This window comes from Ictidomys tridecemlineatus, chromosome 2 (genome assembly GCF_052094955.1).
Source record: "Ictidomys tridecemlineatus isolate mIctTri1 chromosome 2, mIctTri1.hap1, whole genome shotgun sequence".
Taxonomy (NCBI): domain Eukaryota; kingdom Metazoa; phylum Chordata; class Mammalia; order Rodentia; family Sciuridae; genus Ictidomys; species Ictidomys tridecemlineatus.
Genome location: NC_135478.1, coordinates 44388577 through 44409783, shown reverse-complemented (window position 1 = coordinate 44409783; position 21207 = coordinate 44388577). Strand labels below are relative to the sequence as shown.

Here is a 21207-nt window from a genome sequence, read left to right as displayed (position 1 = left end):
CACAATTTGCAGAAATCTGTTTCATGAATATTTTATCAGACATTGCCAGATCATAATTGATGCTCTCTTTTTTCTTGCCTGATCCTTACTTGTAAAACAGAACAATCAGTGAACAATTAAGACCTGGGTTGTCATCTGTTTTTTTTTTTTAAGGCCCTCACACTACCTACATGACTCAAGCATTTCACATTCCCTATCTGGATCTCAGTCTCATTATCTGTAAACTAAGGGCGTTGGATCAGGTGGCCTCTAAAGTTTCCTTCTAACATTTTAGGACAACATGTGGCCAAAAAGATTGCTGGATAGGGGAAAAAAGTGGGCAAGAATGGCAGAGGATGGGAAGCACTTTTAGAAATAGTTTCTGAGATTCTTGATTTGCTTCAAAATCACAGACTGCAATAATTTTATCTGTATGTGATGTTTTTTAACATAAAGGTGTGTGTTCAGGTCCTAGCCCAGCCCAGAGCATGGCAAAAAGAAGGTGACCCTCCGATGTGTACTGAATGAGGAACGAATGAGGGGATGAGCAAGCAAAGGGCCTTCTGTGGGCACCCTTGAGGGCTGAAGGATAATACAGAAGGATCAATGACCAAGGAAATCAGCCCCCCAAAAGCAAAGGATTAGGAGAAGAAAGAAAGAGAGAATAGGTAAAAAGGAGAGTGGGTAAGGGAGAGGAAAAGACACATATACCTCTGCACATACAGTTGACTCTCAGTATTCATAACAGCCATGTTCTATAATTACAGGGATAAGTGTCTGCAATATTTGTCAGCTAATCGATACATAACCTGGGTTACATGTGTTTCTGCTCAGGGTACCTCATTGAGTATGAACTGTTGATTCATTACCATTGAACTCATGGCATCATACGGGACCTGTGCCTGAAGGAAGCTTATCCAACGTGGTGTGCTTTTCTCTGGAAAGCACACCGCAGCCTAATTGTGCTTAAGGACACCACAAGGCACCTCAGCGCTGCATTGGGGGACCATTTGGAACAGTGAAATCACCAACAAAAACTACTTAAATACGAAAGCACAGCACTACATAGACTACAGAAAGAACACTTGTTTGCAGCAGGAGAGCCGGAACACGAAGATAGCGTGTCCCGGGGTTCCACCTCAGCTGGACACATGCACACAGAGGGACTCAGATTCTTACTGCTTTGCACATGTTGGTGAATGATCACAAAAATGCTATGAGTACTGACCTGGGGTTACATATAAATTTTAGAGAGTAGGCACATTCACAAATATGAAATCTATAAATATGAGGATCTACAGTTAGAGTGTGTATGGGGGGGGAGGGAAGGAAGGAAGGAAGGAAGGAAGGAAGGAAGGAAGGAAGGAAGGAAGGAAGGAAGGAGAGAGAGAAAAAGGGAAAAAAGAAAAGCAATGCATGAAGACAGTAAATGAGTGTTTTATTCAAAAGGGCTCTGGTACCATGGTGGAGGGCATCTTTTCACAGAGCAAGAAGAAGAGCATCCCCCACAGAGCTGCACCTCTCTTTCCCACACTCTTTTTTGTCTGACACACAAAGATGCTTCAGGTCAGACTGGCTATATAATTTGCAAGACCAAGAGCAAACTGAAAACATGAGGACCTCAGTTCAAAAATTACTGTTTTACAAGATAATTACAGCAGTGCACTAAGCCAAGCACACAGCACTCCTGAATGTAGGACCCAATGTGGCTGCATGTAGGTTGCAGGCTGGGGAAGAGGCCCTAGATACAGGACTGCAGGGAGGGCCCACCTAGGCAGGCGTGTGAGTGGCCCAGAGAAGCTGGCTTACATCAGCCCAGTCAGCAACAGAACAAGGCCTTCATTAAGAACCCCAAGCAGCCCCAAATCACAGCACACACTACCAAGAACAATTGACTAGAGAGAGAGACAGAGAAAGACAAATAGAAACACACAGAGGGAGAGGGAGAAAGGAAAAGAGAGGAAGAGAGAAACATAAGTTTCCTCAAGGCAAAGACTTTTCCTGAATTGCCTACAATTTAGAGTTTCTATTTTATGCTCCAAGGTGGCAAACAAAGGTGGGTATCAGTAGGGAAAGGGTTCAAGTGAGATGCCACACTACAGCTTCAGTTTATAAGAGTGACATCAAATGATAATAGGAAATGGTAAGGATCTAGGGGCTCTGAGTCAAGGCTGAGGGGGAAACCCCCAGATGGGGGAGTAACAAGCAGCTTCCAGTCAAGCTGCAGGTATGTGCGGCGTTCTGCTCGCCATTCCACCTTTAGGGAGGTACTCTGAGCTACATCTTGTCCTCTGTGAGCACCTGAAGACAGGTCCAAGATGTTTACAACAGTCAAGAACTGGAAATTAAAGAAATGTCCATTAGAAGGAAAACAATGTACAGGACATGCACCAACATTCCTGTCAGTCAAAACCAATCCATCAACCAAGCTGCCTCTTTCCCACACATCTGCCCAGGCCACGTGTTTGCAGTTGGATACACATCAGCTCCAGCCCAGCTCCCCCATGCAATTCACTGGGCTAGCTGTCTTTTCTTGTGATCCAACAAGAATTCAAGCACATGGCACAATTCTTAATTCTAGACCAGCAGTTCTTGATAGTTCTTGCCTATCAAGACCATTTCAGATTTTTTAAATTTTTGAGGGGGACCAATGAGCTTTTGTTTATATGGGTTATGTAGATGGATATCAACAATATTTGAAAACAATTTAAAATACTATTTTAAAAACAAATTATATTTAAAAATATATTTAAATCATATTGTAAAAAATAAATACATTACTTATTAATTTAATTACTTTAAGTAAAAATTAACTGTATTTTCCAAAATATGTATGCATAGGATTGCCAGTCTCATGCTGCAACAAATGTCCTTTTATGTAAACCAGTCTACCTGTACAAGGGACTGTGGAATTAACATTCAGGAATGGAACTGATGGGTTCATTGATAAGTATTGCCAGATTTTCCTCCATAAAGCTTTGTCTCATTTCTGCTCCCAGAGACCATGCATGAAAGGGTCTATTGCCCTCACCAATGTTCTAACTTTAAAATCTCTGCCAATGTAGTAGGTGAGAAATTATATGTGTCAAGTTTAAATCAATATTTCTCTAAGAAGATCCAATCTCTATAATTGGGTTGTCCAAGATGGTATCACTAGATACATGTGTCTGTTCAAATTTACATTTTAAATTAATTAAAAATATATAAAATTAAAAACTCAGCTCCTCGGTTGTGCTAGCCACATTTCAAGTGCTCACTGGCCACCTGTGTAGGCTTATGGTCTCTGAGACAGAGTAGGTATAAAACATTCCATCAAAGCTAGGCGCCTGTGGCCTATGCCTGTAATCCCAGCAACTCAGGAGGCCTCCTCAGGATGACAAGTTCAAGGCCAGCCTCAGCAACTTATCAAGACAATGTTTCAAAATCAAAATGAAAAGGGCTAAGGCTGTAGCTCAGTGGTAAAGTACCCCTGGGTTCAATCTACAGCGCCAAACAAGCAAATAAAAATAAAATAAAATAAAACATTCCATCATCGTGGAAAGCTCTCATGGGAGGGGCCGCTCCAGACCTGCCCTGTGGGATGGCTACATGTGGTTTAGGGTCACTTGAAACGCAGCTAGTCCTCACTGAGATGTGTTCTCAGTACACGATGCACACTGGATCTGGAAGACTTAGTATGGAAAAATAAAGAATGTAAAATATCTACTTAATAATTTCCATACCAATTACATGATGGAATGCTCATATTCAGGTACAGTGACCTAAATATATTAAAATTAATTTTTCCTGTTTTTCTCACTTCTTTTAATGTGCCTACTAGGGGATTTAAAATAGGCATGTAGGTTGCATTCTGGGTCCACTAAACAATGCTGTTCTAGAGGGCACAGTGCTCTGCTGAGACCTAGATTTTAGCATTTTTCTTTTTAACAAGTAAATAATTGCAGTTAATATTGCTATAAAGAAAAATAGACTCGTCAAAAAAAGAAAAAAGAGAGAGAGAGAGAGAGAGAGAGAGAGAAAGAAAGAAATCTCTTTCCTCCTTGCCCTTCCCTGTTCCATGAAGACAGGCTGGGCAACAAAGGAGAAAGGGCTACAGCGATTCTGCTGACAAAGGACTAGCCCTGAAACGAACTAGTACACTCCCCACCTGGGCGGCCACAGGCAGGAAGCAGTGGCATCGCTGACAGAGCAGGGATTGATTTCCTGGTGGCTGTTAAAACAATGCACCAGAGAACAAAGTGCCTTCGAACTAAGAATAGACTAATGTCTCCAAATAAGATTTCCAGGACCCTGCAGGAATAAATTGCTTCCCAGCTCTGTCCCTACTCCACCTTCTACCCTTTGACCTGGCCTGGGCACAAATGTCCCCATCTCAGCAGGGTCTATGCATAGCTCTAAGTGAGCATTGAGAGGCACCTTGGAAAGGAGAGATCCAGAGAAAGATCCCTAAGGAGCTCACCCCACGATGGTTCTATAAGTTGAGATATAAAACAGATGTTCCGGTCACCCATATCTTTGGTTTCAGACATGAGGGAGAATAAAACTTCTCACACAACCCAGAAAACTCATCGGAATAGGCTCTGTATTCTGAAAAGGCAATGAGTATCTAATTGTATGTGAACATAAGTTATCTGGTTTGGGGGAAAACATTAATTTTATTGTTATTATTAGCTGTGAGCCTTTGGGTAACTGAATTAACCTCTCTGGGTCTCAGTTTATCAACTAGAGAAGTTGGATAATATGAGTTTTTCTATCTCATTAAGGGTGAAAGTTCTGTGACCCTAAGCACATGTAAACAAGATAGCACCCATACCTTCATCTTTGTGGTCTCGCCCTTTTAGAAACATTCATTGGGCAGTTCACATGAGTCAGACTCTGAACCTGGCAGCAGCACCCAAACACAAAAAACATCCCTTCCACTGGATTGATTTCTTAAGGGAGAGAGAGAAAGAGAGGGGAAAGGAAATGGAGTGAATAATTAAAGCAGAGCAGAGCCACTCACCTGGTGCTGTGGCCCTGAATGGAAATATTCACAACTGTTTGCAATTTTCTGAAAAGAATACTCAAAGATGCATGTACCCTCAAGGAGGCAGAGAGCTGGTGGTTTAGAGAAACTGGGATAGACCAAGTACCTTGCTAATGTTTCAGTATGCATAGAAGCCTGAAGAGTTAGCAACGAACAGAGTCCATAATATGCACATGAGAACAAATACCCAACGAACATGACCCTGAGCACCACTGGTGCAAAGCCCACCTCTCACCCACGGCAGTGATGAGCTGTGCAGGTGATTATTCCCTGCCTCTGGGCCTCCACCCACTTGTCCCTTCCATACATAGGAGATGACAAGCATTTAGTTGGCCAGGATAAGATCATATCTGTCTGGCCTTGTACCACAATATCTGCCCAACAGGGTCTTAAGAGGATCAAATGGGACAACCCATGTAAGATACTCATCAATAGCCAAGCACTAAGAAGTCATAGAGGATAGTCATTTATCATGTGTTTATTGAGGACCTAATATGTGTCAGGCCTTGGGTTAAACTTTCTCATCACTTCATCATTTATTGCTCCTATATTTATCCCCCAAACATGGCATAATGTTACACATAGTAGATACTCAATTAGTGCAGGTTAAGAGATGCTCTCTGTGGTAGAGCAGTTTAGTCCTTAGAAAACATGGATGCCCTCCCCTTCTCTCCATGGCTTGATCCTGTGACTTCCTCTGGCCAAGAGAATATAAGTGGAAGAAACAAGGTTCCAATTCTGAGAATACCTTAAAAGACATTGTGTGTTGCTGCTTGCTCCTCTGGAGCTTCTAATCTCTACTAGAGAACAATACACATGTGAACCCATGGGGGACCAACCACCCTAGCCAATCTGTGCTCCTGTGAGCAGAAGAATAAATGCTTGCTTGTGACTATTTGCCACTGAATTTGGGGGTGGCTGTTACTCAGCAAAAGCTGACTGAAACAGTCCCCTTTACCCATATCTAGAGATTCCTTTCTCAGTTCTCACTAAAGTGACATTTCAGAAATCAGGTCATTTTGTGCTTTTCTTTTCATTTCTTCTCCAGGCTGTTAATGGCCCATGCAAAAAAGATTTAAAGGCGGGGGGGGGGATTTGGAGGGGGGCACCTAGACATTTGTCACAGAAACAGGTGCAAAGCTTATTTTCAGGCAGGGCCTGATAAATGAAAGGACAGGGTCACTGTTCATTACAGTGGGGTAAGCATGGTCAAAATGACAAGAAGGCTACAAACTGGACCTCAGATGTTCAGAGCCATTGATTCTACAGACCCCAAAGTGTAGGAAGGACTCATCTCAGACCATATGTGGTAGACCTATATATATATATATATATATTATAATGCATTTGAGGAACCCATCCAACCTGAAATTCCAGGACTATGACTACCTAGGATGAACCTAATGTCTAAAAACAAACAAAAATAAAAATAAACTATACAATTTAAAAAAAAATGGTTAGTGAAAAATAATGGTACACGTGGTATGTGGATATGGAAAACATGATCCATTTCAGGTCTCCTTTTCCTACAAATCACAATCACAACCATAATAAGTATTTTGGAGCACCAACAAGCTGCACCATTTGAAGGACTTCACAGACACTATTTAACAAACAGAGCCCACGAGGCAGGAACTATTACATTCCCATTCTGCAGATGAGATAGCTAAGACCCAGAGAGGTAAGGAGCAATACATCAAGTCACAGAGTAAGGAACAGTAAGGATTTGAAATCAGGTTGGCAATCTCAGCATCGAGTTCAGCGATCTCTCTACTGCGCCTAGATGGAGAACCTAGCACCAGGAAAACCAGCATTACCCATAACTGACTGCAGAATCCGGAACTTGGACCCCAAGCTCCCAACCCCTGGTCCCGTGCTCTTGGTCCTGCTCCATAAGGAGCACTGTGGAGAGAACCTCTGGAGTTTATGGCAGAACCAGGTGGGGTCTTGTGGAAGCAAGGGAGAGAGGAGGTAAGCGTCATAGGAAGACCTGGGAGGCACGAGGAGGGGAAAGGAAACACACAGCCAAGCTCAGGCAGGTATGCCAGGGATGCAGAGAAGCTGGGTATGGATGAAGTTATGCAGAACAAGAAAGTTGCCAGAACCTGGTGGCACCCAGGGGCTGCTTTTGGAGCTCTTTCTGAGAGAACTGCCCACCCAGCCAGCACTGGGAATGGTATAGTCACACTGTCTATATTTAGTTCCTAAAGCCACCCATTGTTTCTGTCCAGGTCAACTGTCGGGCTGCCACCCTGACCTTGTCCCTTGAGTCATACTCGAATGAGTGTTCTATCAAGAGGGACCTTTTCAGGATCTGCTTTGAATCAGCTTCCCCTTCCATGGCCTCCACTTCATTCCCATGCAAGCTTTAAAAACATGGCTGGGAAAGGGGCCTGAAAATGAAGTGGTAACCTGCCGTGAAATATGCTGCTTCTTTCCCTCCACAAAATCAAACCAGGTCCACATTTATCTCAGGACATAAGTACCTGGTGCCTCACCATTGCTAAGCCCTTACACACTAAGGAGTTACAGTCGCCGACAGGTCCTAGAGTCAATACAAGGTGGGACATGGATCGCGTTTGCTGAGTGCCAACCCTGCTAAGCACTATCGTGAGTGACTTCAGTTAATCCTCAGGACAGCACAGCAAGGTGGGCACTGTTTATCATCCCCATTGTAAAGAGGAGAAAATAGATTCAGAGAGGTTCAATGACACTCCTTGGATTGCACGGCCAGAAAAAGGCGGGTCTGGGACTCGCCTGTTGGGTTGTAAAGGCCATCTCTTCCCCACCACAACATCCCTCCCAGTTCTCCATAGGTACAGATCTACTTGGCCAGATCTAACATGGGTTTATTATATCTTTAAAAGATGCCCCACACCTTGCTTCCCTCTTCTCCCTCCCATACTCAGGCTCAATTCCCTAGAACCTTCCTCTGGAGATTCTCACAGCTAAGGAATCAAAACTCACTTGATAATATTTTCAAGAACAGCAGCTTGTTACATCTGGAGTACCAGTCAACATCCTTGGGAAATGAGTGCTTTAAAACACTCATTAATCATTTGACTTTGAAACAAGGCAGCCGAGAAAAGTAGTTTTTATTTTTTATGCAAGGGAGGTGCATAACTCATATCAGAGCTAAAATGACTTTAGAGGTCTCACCATTAGACAGGTTGGGAAACTGAGTCCAGAGGAGGAGATGACATGTCATAGGTACCTCTTACTTAAGCACTAACTAGACCATACCAAGTATTCACCGAAATGGGATGACTTGACAAAGGACTAGAAAGTAGAGTGTCCCTGTAGATGCTAAACATGGTAGTCCTTGAAAGAGCCCCAGCATCCAAATCATCATGCAGCACCCCACGGCTAAGGGTGTCATTTCTGGACCAATTCTGCCCAGGTTTAAAATCTGACTCACTTACCAGCCAGGTCTCCCTGGGCAAATTCTCTTCTCTGAACCTTAGTTTCACTATCTTCAAAATGGGAATGATAATAATAGCTAATCTCTCTAGTATTGTCAGAATTTCATAAGCTAATATGAGTAAAGAACTTAGTAGTGTGAATAGCATCTAATAAATGCCAGCTATTGTTGAATTATATTGTTATTAACCACTACATTAACCTTCATTAACATGTAGCAAATAATTTAAACTATTGTTAATTTTCATATCTCAAAAGCTCAAAAATTATCCGTCATCAAGTGAGCAAACAGTTGGGTGAGTGAGATGGGAACAGTGAAAACCAGGTCACACAAGAGGATGAATGTATGTCTGTATAACATCAGTTGAATAAAAAGGAAGCCCCCAAATAGGAAAATACACTCGTATGTCATATATCTGATAAGGGTTAAATATCCAGAATATATAGAGAACTCCTAAAACTCCACAACAAAACACAAACAGCCTGATTAAAAACTGGGCAAAGGACTTGCACAGACATTTTGCTAAAGAAAACATATATGTGGCCAATAATGCTTATGAAAAGATGCTCAACATCACTAATCATTAGAGAAATGCAAATTAAAACTATAATATGACTCTTCATACCCACTGGAGGACTAAAAAAAAAAAACAACTCAGAAAATAATAAGTGTGAGTTGACAAGGATGCAAAAAAAAAAATGGAACCCTGGTTGGTGCACACAGGTGGGGATGTCAAATAGTAAAGTTGTGGAAAAGAGTAGGGTCCTCAAAAATTAAAAATTATGATCCTGAAATTCCACTTTGGGGTATAGCACCCTAAAATTCAAAACAAGGTCTCAAAAGAGATATTTTTATACCCATCTTCACAGCAAGATTATTGACAATTGCCCAAAGACAAAAGCCACCCATGGGGTCCATTGAGCATGAAATGGCTAAGGAAAATGTGATATATATAGAAACTGGAATATTATTCAGCCCCCCCCAAAATAAGGAAATACTGATGTATGCTATATCATGGATGAACCTTGAGGACACTCTGCAAAGTGAAATAAAGACAGTAACAAAAGACAAATACTGTTTGACTCAATATAGAGTAGTCAAAATCATAGAGACAGAAAATAGAATGGTGGTTGTCATGAGCTGGGGAAAGGGAGAAATTGAAAGTTACTGTTTAATGGATACAGTTTCCAGTTTTATAGAAAGAAAAAAGTTATAGATGAAGGGTAGTAATAGTTGCAGACAATTATGAATGTATTTATAACATTGAACTGGATACATAAAAATGGTCAAGATGACAAATTTAATGATATATGACTTTGAACACAATAAAAAGAACCAAAAAAAAAAGTATATCCATAATGGTCATGTACAAGAGTTAGAACCTGGATTATAAGAATCAGTCTTAGAAACATCATTCTGATGAGAGGAATAGAAAAAGCAAGAGGCATGGCCTTTAGAAAGTAGGTTTTTTGAGCTAGTGTCATGGCGCACACCTGTAATCCCAGCAATTTAGGAGGCTGAAGCAGGAGGATAACAGAGTTGAAGCCAGCCTTAACAACTTATCAAACTTGCAAAAGTAGTTTGGCTTACTCAAAACTTCAACAAACCTACCTCCAAATAAACAAATTCAGTAAATAAAAGGGACAAAGAATATAAGCTTCAAGACTCAACCATTCAACCCATAGAAACAAAACATCTGTAGCATTAACCCAAACCAAGCACCAGCACTCTGAGTGAGAGGTCTGAGTGTCCACTGATTTACCACCTGACTTCATCTTCCCAACCATAAACACATTCTAAACACAGAATCACTCTAGGGAAACCTACAAAAATTGGCCCAACCAGAATAAACTTTCAAAACTGAGTCCAGCCATCTCCCAGCCCAAAGAAGAAAAGATAATCCTGGAAATCCACTTTGTGAATAAACAACAAGAACATCAAAGACAGAAGGCAGTTTTTCTCTCTTTTCCTTCCCATTAATTAAAATGGTTTATTCACTGAACTCAAAGGTACATGCCTGTAATCCCAGCAGCTCAGGAGGCTGAGGCAAGAAGATCACAAGTCCAAGACCAGCCTCAGCAACTTAGTAAAAAAATAAAATAAAATAAAAAGGTCTGAGGATATAGATCAGTGTAAAGTGCCCTGGGTTCAATCCCCAGAACCTAAATAAATAAATAAATAACAGATCATTTGTAAAAAAAAAAAAAAAATTTTTTTTTAAATGCTAGCATCATACAGCAAGGAGTGAACAGCTGTCTCCCCTTGCTGTCCTCCAATCACAGATGTTAGAGGAGGCACTAACAGGACGCACGCCACTTTGCTCACCATCGAAACCACGTACAACACTCTGAGGTCTTAAACACCACCACGCAGCTCCTGGTTCATAATGAAGGGAGGCAGGACTCTGGCTCCATCACCCAGGTGATTTTAATAGCAGCTCATTGCTCAGTTCCTTGGGAGGTGAGAAGACCTCTAAGCCCACCCACACCTCCAATCCTAGCTCCTTGTAGAGAGTTGGCTTGGAGTCAGGAGCCATCCATCCCTGGCTCAGCAGCAGCAGGGAGCTTACCTGCGCCCGGACAAAGAAGCAGCACCACACCATAGGGCGCTCTGACCTCATCCACCCGGACTCCCCGGGCCCCTAACTGCGGCAGACCCTTGCAGACTGGATTCTCTGAGTGAGGCTGAGCATGGTTTCCCTGAAGGAACTCCTCCCCGCCACTGGGGCTGTATGACAGGAAGTGACAGGGGCCATCAGTTACAAGTGTCAGAAGCTGAGAGCACACCAGCCCAGGGCTCCCAACCTCTGGCAGTTTCCTCAGCGGTTGCAGCTGCTCTTTCAGAGCACTCTGCCTTTTGGCATACAAAAGTACACCAGAAATTCAGTTTCTGGCTGACAGTGCCCTGCCTATTAGAAGCAAACAGTGCTCACTAAGTTCCCACCTAAAGCCGTGCTGGGTGTCCCTGCAGCTCTAGGGTTGTACTGCCTCATGTCTGGACCTTTACAAACCCAAACGTTAGGATGAAATGACAAGAAAGCATTTATTAAGAAAGGGGTGCAGGAAGGAGAGTTTTGTGTATTCAAAGAGGAAATCAATGGTCCCCTTGAACTTCACCCAGAATCAGCAGTCTTGCCCAGGACACAGAGCATATACTGAGTGCCCAATTTAAAAGCAACTACACACCCATCCGTTTCTTTCTTGTTACTTACACAAATCTGGCATCTTCCCTTCAGAGCTCTTTCAAAATAGCTGCTTCTGGAAACCTCCCTTTCGGCTTTTGTCAAGGATAACAAGAGGCTTTCCTGCTCTCCTCAGAGTTATGATAGGAGTAACTTCAGGCAGATATTTCTCATTTTGTGGACTAAGACTTTCACCAAAATGAACAGCTTGCACCAGTCCTGCTTTTTACAACCCAAACTCCGCTTGGGCAAGGTAGATGGTCTCACTGAGACCTATGAGGCTTCAGGGGGTAAAACTCTGTGGATATAACCGTCCCCACAGTACCAGTACCTCCCCCTCCCTGTACAGTGGCAATGGGTCTCAAACCCAAGGAGACCTAAACCCCCAGTGAGTTTTCATTTATTTATTTTTTTTTAAGTCCTCCAATGGAGTAAAATTTGATTTGCAAAATTCTTCCTAACTGGAAGGTTCAGCTGCAAAGATTTAGCTCAGGGTTGCATGAGGCCTTCTCACAAATGCCACAGATCTAGAAGAGGCTTCATTTTCTCTCTCTCTGAGTCAGGGGATACAGCAAGGTGAAGAGATTCATGTAGATAACAAGCTTCTGGTCTAACAAAAGAAGACTCAATTCAAGGATTGACTTTGGAGTTTATAAAGAAGCTGGCCCATTCCATTCCTGTTGCCAGGGATTTGCAAAAAATACTGAGAGAGCCAAGAAATAAATAAGTCTGGTGAATTCATTTTTAATGGGTACAAAGTCTGGGAAGTCTTCTCAAAGCAGGAGATGCAGGAACAGGTCTGGGGCCAGCATGCTCAAAGCAGAACAGTCAAAGGCCACCTGGGGGAGGTACAGAACTCACAGGCACTTCAAAAGAAATGCAAATACTTAGATCTGGAGGCTGCACTGGCAGAGTAGGGTCCTACTTCGAGGAGTGTGAGGGGTCACACCTGTTTGAAGAAAGAAGGAAGTGAAATCACTATTAAAAGAGCTCTCGCCTTTTAGGCAAGCATCTGGGTCACCCTAGGGCTGGCACCAGGAAGTCCTCAAATTCCTATAGTAGTGCCTACCAAAAGATGGATTTCAGATTATCCTTGGGATTCCCTACTTCCCACAGCCTGCCACCCCACAAAGCAAGTGAGGTTGAGCAGTGGCTGGAGGGGGCAAGGGTTTCTTGTTCCAGCCTCCCACACAGCTTCCCAGATTTGTCCAAGCCAGTCAATAATCCAAGATTAGCTAGCTTTGGGGACAACTCAGCTAATGAAGAATAACAGTGTTCTGGGGATCCCTGGAAGGTTCTCTAAGCCCAGCCCCTTCCCTCCTGGAGGATCTGCAAACAAGCCACTTCAAAGGGCCAGCCTCACCTCTGTGAGCATCCAAGGGAAATGAGATGACCAGAGCACACTACAGTTTGAATCTTTTCAGTGGAGGGAGAGTATATTCACCTTAACTAATCCTAGAATGAGTCAATCTAACTTCCGGCTGTTGACTATGAATGAGAAAGAAGAACTGAAACCGTGGGTTGTAGCACTTCATGGAAGAGGTGAGACTTAAGTGGGCTCCAAGGCTCGTAGCAGTAGAAGAAAGGAGGGAGGGAGACAGGAAGGGAGAAAGTGCCAGAAGACACCCTGCCAAGGGAGAGGGGCAAAGCCTGCAAATGGGAAGAAAGACCAGGGCACAGCCATTTCCTCTGCAGTAGCTCTCACTCTGACCAGAACTAAAAACTCCAGTTATGAAACTGGTCCATCAACATGGCATCTCAAGAAGAAAATTTCAGTAATAAGAAGCTCCTGACCTGCAGAATTCAAATCTATTTTGGGTTACAGAATGGCACCTCAAAATGAACAGAAATTTTCTCTGTGGCATCTAAGATACTAACAAGTATTCAAATATGTTTTTTTTCTACTGGTTTTTAAACTTTAAAAGTAACAGTGTCGGGCTAGGATTGTAGCTTAGTAGTATAAGTGCTTGCCTAGTAAGTGTGAGGCACTGGGTTCAATCCTCAGCACCACATAAGAATAAATAAAATAAAGGTACTGTGTCCATCTACAATTAAAAAAAAACTTTTTTAAAAAAGTAACAGTGTCAAGCCATAGGGAAGAATATACAGTAAAATGTGAGTCTTCCTAAAGGCACTTTGCCAGAGACACTGGGGTTAAAGCCAGCTACAGATAGGAGGGCATAAACCCAAATGCCTGCAGGATGGGGAAGGGGTGGGGGATGGGAATGATAAAGTACCTGAAAGCAAAGGCCCAGGGACACTGGGGCACCACCGAGAATGTTTGCCTAAGCGCAGTTTCAGTTCGTTTTGGCCCAAAGGGGCAATTGGCCCAGGGTGACCAGACATTCCAGCTTTCACAAGAGAAATTCCAGCTTATAATAAAATCTTCCAATTTTCACAACTATTCATCATTGTAAAAAATCCTATAAAGGCCACACAACACGGTGCTAGCTAGATTTGTCCCAAGGGTTACCAGTTTGCAACCTATGGTGGCAATTCTTCCAGGAACTTCCTTCTGTCTAAACACACTGGTTTCTAATTTGTTAGTTGGTTGGTTTTGTTTTGTTTCCTAAAAACGGGATGACAACATTGTTTAACCACTTGTACTCACATAAGAGCTGGGGTATCTTTCATGTCATACAGAGTTTCAACTCTCGCTGCAGGGTAAACCATGGCATGGAAGAATGAGCCTTCACTCATTTAGCCCCTGCTCCCTAGATGCCCTGCAAACATGGCAAATGCATGAAATGATTCTCAGCTGTTCATTTCTTTCACCTTTGCTAATGTTAAACTTCACTCATGATGAAACTACACCTGAGCCAGGTGCAGTGGTCCACACCTGTAATCCCAGTAATGTGGGAGGCTAAAGCAAGAAGATCTGAGTACAAAGCCAGCCTCAGCAACTTAGCAAGGCCCTAACCAACTTAGGGAGACTATGTCTCAAAATAAAATATAAAAAAGGGGGACTGGGGATATAGCTCAGTTGGTAGAGTGCATGCCTTGCATGCACAAGGCCCTGAGTTCAACTCCCAGCACCACACAAAAAAATAAAAAAATAAATAAAATAGCAAAAAAAAACAACAAACCATGTGTGTGTGTGTGTGTGTGTGTGTGTGTGTGTGTGTGTGTGTAGGCTGGGGATGTGGCTCAGTGGTTAAGTGTCCCTGGGTTCAATCCCCAGTACCAAAAGAAAAGAAAGACAGAAACTGCACCTATGAGCAGTTAATAAAGCGTCATACAGCCACAGTGACTTTATGTGACTGAAGATTTCTGATATTTTAACATGAGCCCTTATCATATATTTTTTTGTTTGATCTTCACAATTGTCCCAAGGTAAACTTTATTATCTCTACTTTTCAGATTTTTAAAAACAGAGACTCGAAAAGGTAACATGAGCCTACCTAATGCACAGGCCTAGTAATGGGGTAATGGGGAGTTCATTCAGGAGGGGAACTCTGAGGGTTGACTTCAGAGCTCCTGCTTCCTACAAGCCTCCAGCCCCAACCCCCAATAGCCAGCCAGAAACCTGATTTAGAATATTCCAGAATCTGAAAAATTGGACCAAAACCACTAGAGAAGACAAGGGTTGCTACCAATGAGAAAATTCACTTGCCCATTGAAAAGAAAAGCTTCCTTTTAAAGCCCTAAACCACATTCATCCAAGGTCAATGCTACATACATTTAAGAGAAATCTTATATGGAAAAAAAAAACACCAGGGGCTGGGACTGTGGCTTAGCGGTAGAGCGCTTGCCTAGCACGGGCGGGACCCAGGTTTGATCCTCAGCACCATATAAAAAATAATAATAATAAAGGCATTGTGTTGTGTCCATCTACACCTAAAAAAAATAAATATTAAAGAGAGAGAGAGAGAGAGAGAGAGAGAGAGAGAGAGAGAGAGAGAGAGAGAGAGAGAGAGAGAACAGAATGGAAGCAAATTTTTTAAAAAAAGAAAAAGAAAAAGAAAAAAACCTCAAACAACAACAAAAAAGAAACCAACCATGAAATTGTGGGGGTGTAAGTTCTCAGGGTATGATATTTTCTTTAAGTGTGTGGAGGTGAATCATATTTCTATATGGGAAACTACCTACAAGGCACCTACAATGCAAAGACTGGCCCCTATGTTCTTATACTTGGTTAAATAACTAATCTTGGTATCTTTGGACTCCAAAGAGACCAGCATCAAAATGGAGAATTAGTTAAAATGTCACCAAATACTTGGAGACATCACTGGAGCCTGGGTGGCTATATTTTCTGTGCTGATAGCTGAGAGCATTTTCAGTTGAGAAGTTCTGGCAGTTTCCTCACTGCAGATATTGTCAGAAACATACTCATCAGGGCTATGAAATTTCCATTTGCATAAAACAAAAAGGTTAGAATTTGACAGAATTCCTTCTTTGTTAAAAGTTAGCAAGGAAGGGCAGTTCTTACCATCTGAATTCACTCTGATTCTTTCATTTTTCCCCCATTTGTACACTAGGTGCCACAGATGTCACAAAATCTGAGAGTTGGAAGGTAGCATCAAAATCCTTAACCATATCCCATTTGATGCCTAAAATTTGTAAATAATTCTGCAAACTGAATTGAAAAAGAAGCAAAATAATCTCAGTAGAAATGGGGTGATAGCAGTGATCAAATGAAAATGGTCTATTGCCCATTGATTTAACCAATTTTAACATCAGGAAACTATTATTCACAGATCTTAGGCTTCTGAAACCGTGGTAAAACTAGGAAATCCAAGAATCTATGCTATGATTGAGAGGGGAGAAATAGCAACACTCTGTGGTATTGTTAGATTGGTAGAGAGATAACACACAGCAAGAAAGAAATAAAAAGAACTTCAAAACATGTAGGTGGTCAAACATTTTTTTTTAAAGCCCACAGATCAATTTTTAATTTTTTAAATATTTATTTATTTACTTATTTACTTGATACAGGGTCTCCAACTCCTGGGTTCAAGCTATCTTCCTGCCTCTGCCTCCTGATTGCAGTCATATATTTTCATTGAATGTCTTCCTGTCTGCTCCTTCCTGCTAGAAGAATGATTGATCCATGCAAAATCTGTACAGCTACTCTGCCGGCCCTACCATGAACTGTGGACAAAAGGGAGGTCTAGACACTATCCCCAAGGCAGGACCAACCAGATGCAAGGGGATTTAACTCAAGAGATTCTGAACATTTGAACATGCTGATGCTCTTATGGAGCCCTGCTTAATATCCCAGCTCAAGGAGATTACAAAGTGATGAGAAGAATGTGGGAACAGACTTGGGTGCCCAAGGTCAAGAATAAACAAATAGAAAAGTCTTCATCTATGGTTTCAACACAGGAACTAAAGATAAATGATGTTCCAAGACAGAAGTCTCAATGGATGGCTAACCAGGGTAATCTTGAGTGCTTATCTTGCTGATTTTGTTGAGAGCAATCATCTATGTGCTGTATTTTCTCTCTAAACAAACCTGAACTTTTATAACCAAATTCCTTGCATTATTTTAGCAAGTGATACATAAAGAGCTATTTTAAAAAGTGAACATGAGGGGCTGTGGTTATGGCTCACCTAGCACGTGAGAGATGCTGGGTTGGATCCTCAGCACCACATAAAAATAAATAAATAGAGGTACTGTGTCCAACTACAACTAAAAAAATAATAATAAATCAATAAACAACAACAAAAAAAGAAAGTAAACATGAAGCAAGAAAAGCCACTTTCTGAGAGAGGCTGAGGAGCAGGGGGAGGAATTTCTCCATGGAGCAGTTGGGTATCACTTGCAAATAAGCTCATTTGATTTATTTCTTAGAAATATGAGACTTCTGGGTACAGCTTTTTCAAGGGATTGTCAGGTCCCCTTCCTTATACTATCAGTTAAAAGTGAAACTCCTGTAGGTTGCTGACCTCTGCCCAATTCTTAAGAAGAAAAAAGTCTTAAAAACTGATTAGCTGATATCTTTCAGCCAAAGAGCTGCCTTACTTGGAAATGAGACTTACTATTTGGCATTATATTGTTAAAAACTGGCTGGGAGTGGAAACTCTGAATATGGGGGCGGAGATGGTATTTCTGACACTTAAATGAACACTCAGGAGGATTTTAAGTAGTTTGCTTATATCAAAAACAACTTGAAGGCTGGGGCTGTAGCTCAGTGGCAGAGCACTTGCCTCGCATGTATGAGGCACTGGGTTCAATCCTTAGCACAACATAAAAAAAAAAAAACTAAACAAATAAAGGCATGCTGTCCATCTATGACTATAAAAATTTTTTTAATTAAAAAAAAATACACTGAATTCCTGAGTTAAAATAAAGCAAAAATCATTGTTATTGAAAAGTTTCTCACCATCATTTTAACTCTAGATTCCTCTTTAAGGATAGTTTCTGGAAATGACAGTCTAGCTAGAAAGATGAGTGGTAAATAAATATAGGGGCTCAGTAATATTTTCCGGCTCTGCCAGGAATTTACTGATAGGATGACCTGTGAAGTCATTTCACTCTCTTGACCCTTAGTTTCCTCATGTGTAAAACAGAAATGCTTTCTCTGTTCATCACGGGTTGAAGGGAGGACTATAGGATACTAATTGACATATATTTAAAGTCAGAACAAAAGATGATCGGGACATCAGGGGTACCATATTATTCTACTTTTGTGTAGGTTTTAATTTTTCCATACTAGAAATTTTTTAAAGAGAAAACAGAGTAATAACTTCTTATTTTTTTCCCAAACAAAAAAGGAAGTTTCTTGATGTTACAATGGATTAATTTTCCTCTTAGCGAGTTGGAAAGGTGGTAACTAAATCTGAAATGGTTTAATTTTTACCCTGATTTATGAGAGCAATCAATTGGGCATCTAATAATAAAAGACAATAGAGCCAGGCACGGTTGCACATGCATGTAATCCCAACGGCTCAAGCGGCTGAGGCAGGAGGATCATGAGTTCAAAGCCAGCTTCAGCAAAAGCGAGGCACTAAGCAACTCAGTGAGACCCTGTCTCCAAAAAAAAAAAAAAAATACAAAATAGGGGTGGGGATGTGGCTCAATGGTCAGGTGCCCCTGAGTTCAATATCCAAAATCCAAAAAAAAACAGGCAATAGAAATGAGCTGTGTCCCATTTCCCCTCTTCCTTCCAACAGGAAAAATTAGAGGGTGGTTAAAACTTAAGCCATATATATTTTTTTTAATATTATAATGCTGACTTCCCTGGAATTGCTATGTTTATCTAAAAAGCTAAGGAGTTCTAAGAAAATTCCCTCAAGAAAATACCAAAGAGACTGAACATCCTGTGTTCTCCCATAACTCAACATTCACACGACAATGACAATGACATGACATGACAATGAAAGTGGTTTTTTTGTTTTGTATGTGTTCACATGTACATATTGCCACTTTTCACCACTTAAATAAAAATCAGAAAGGAATCATCACACACCACTGACCTGGCAGGAGGCTCCTTCCAGTCAGGGCTCTGCCCTGGAGACTGTCTCTTTAAATTAGACTTCCTGGTGAAAGGAGGGATTTCCGAATGTAGCTTCCTGGAGACCACATACCATAAACAATAAACTGTGCAGCAGAATTATGGACAATAAGCCCCACGTGGCATAACAAAAAGCAATTATAAGCACTGACAATGGCTAGGGCATTTCCAGCAGGAATACAAATCTGTGATAAACACCAGGGAAATATGTTACCCGCACACCTGCAGGAACTTGAGATTCTTAAAAATAGCTCCTAGCCTCTCAACATAGTGAGAAAGAGCTGCTTCCAGATTCAGTACTACTGCTTCTTCTTCTTCTTCTTTTTTTTTTTTAAAGAATCATTCCTCTAAGAGGAAAGCAGCCAGGCTTTTTCTAAAGTGCCACTACCTAGCAAATGAATTCTGCTGAGCCCAGTGACTCCAGATGTCATTTCTTCAGTGTGTTTCTGCAAAGGCCATGGGGCAAGTATGAATGCCTGGCAGGGGCACTCCCTCCCTAGGTTGAGAGAAGCCTCCTACTCAGGAGCTACAGCCCACATTCTACGAAAGGAGATAAAGAGTACCACACACCTGCTTCCCAGCCCTGCCCCCCTTGCAGTTATGAGTTAGCTTTGGCCAATCTGCTACTCCCACTCTCGCCTTGGCTGGGATACTGGGCAGCAGAGATGCTTCAGACCTCGATCTGGGAGGGTGGCAGATGCTTGCTAAACCAGTGTTGGTTCATGGTGCAAATCGAGCCATCTATCCTGCCTAGCAATAATAGCAATGGGGTGGTGTAATTTAGAGGTTGTTCCTGGTTCCCTGATTCTTCCAAATTTCTCTGAGCTACCCCGAACCCTTGAGTCATTTTCTGCTTTCTGTCAAAACTGGGTTTTGTTGTTGGGGTTGGCTCATGTACACACAGAAGACAGGACAAGTGAAAGTTGAAGTAATCCGGAAACCAATGGCACAGAATGATTCTGAGCTCAAGGACTGAACAGCTTCTGCCACACTTGAAAACACAGTTGCTTGGTTTAAAGCCCTGCATCACTTGGCCTTGGTCTTCCTCTTGAACCTTAACTCATTCTTCTCTCCTGACCTCCCAAGCTGAGGTCACACTTTCTGTCCCTCATGAGAGTACCCCTGCCTCTTTGCATTTGCTATCCCTTCTCTCCAGAAAGCTTTCCTCCAGCTCTTCACTCACAGCATTGTCCTTTAATCTGTTTACAAGAGGGCCTCCCTGACCTGGTTGTTTAAGGCTGAGGCCCCTCAGCCCATCATATTATTCTCTGTTGATTTCCCTCCTGCCACTTATTTCATTTCATTATTAATAACAACAGCAATCACCACTGTGGGAGAGTGTGCTATGTGCCAGATGCTTGGCTCAATTCATTTAATCAGGGGCTGAGGACATAGATCATTTGGTAGAGTGCTTGCCTCACATGCACAGGGCCTTGGGTTCAATCTCCAGAATCACAAAGAAAAAAAAAAAAAAAGACCTAACCATAAATTTATTCATGACCTCCCTGGGAGATAGGTACTTTCATTACCCCAAGTTTACAGACAAAGAAACAGGCTCAGGAGAGTTAAGGAGGTTGTTCCACGTGCCAAACAGTGATGGGACAGGAACTTGAACCCAGGCTTACAGCAAGGGCTTGTCAGCACAGAGCACACACTCTGCTGGACCTGGCAAATCCCACAGTCTTGGAGCACTGGGCACACAGAAGGAGAAGCCAGGAACAATTCCCAGAGGAAATGCTATCTCAAGTTGTTAGGGATGTCTAGGAGCAGTCAGGCTGAGCAGAGGAACCAGAGCAAAGGAGAGAAGCAGGGAATAGCACAGGTCCTTTGGGAAATAAGAGACAGTCAAACAGCCTGTGGGAAGGAAAGGAACAGGGCAGGAAAGCTGAGGGATGAGATACTTGGACCAAGGTAGGAATTCCAACTCTATCCTAGAAGAAATGGGGAAGCAGAGCAAGTGTGTCAGCTACATGACCAAAGAATGTTCTTGACATTCTTTTTGTCAAGAACAGTGGCCATGGTTATATAATATTGATGAGATGTTTTGGTGGTTCATTTCCTACACATTTTAAAATATACATCCATAAATGTATCAGCTAAAAAGCAGGGATTATAATAACAACAAAATTCCAATTCTGTGCTT

At 42.0% G+C, this 21207-nt stretch overlaps 1 protein-coding gene across 4 annotated transcripts in view; it reads right to left on the bottom strand.

Annotated features, from left to right (window-relative positions):
* Arhgef3 (Rho guanine nucleotide exchange factor 3) overlaps positions 1-21207 on the bottom strand; it is a 311883-nt gene that overhangs the window by 158744 nt on the left and 131932 nt on the right. The window contains exon 1 of one of the 4 annotated variants that reach the window (XM_005317225.4): positions 10996-11061. The exons of the other annotated variants lie outside the window; for them this stretch is intronic. Within the exon in view, the coding sequence (XP_005317282.1) occupies positions 10996-11046 (51 nt within the window). The 5' untranslated portion in view covers positions 11047-11061. Of the gene's footprint in view, positions 1-10995; positions 11062-21207 lie in introns of those variants that run through there. 4 annotated transcript variants of the gene reach the window in all.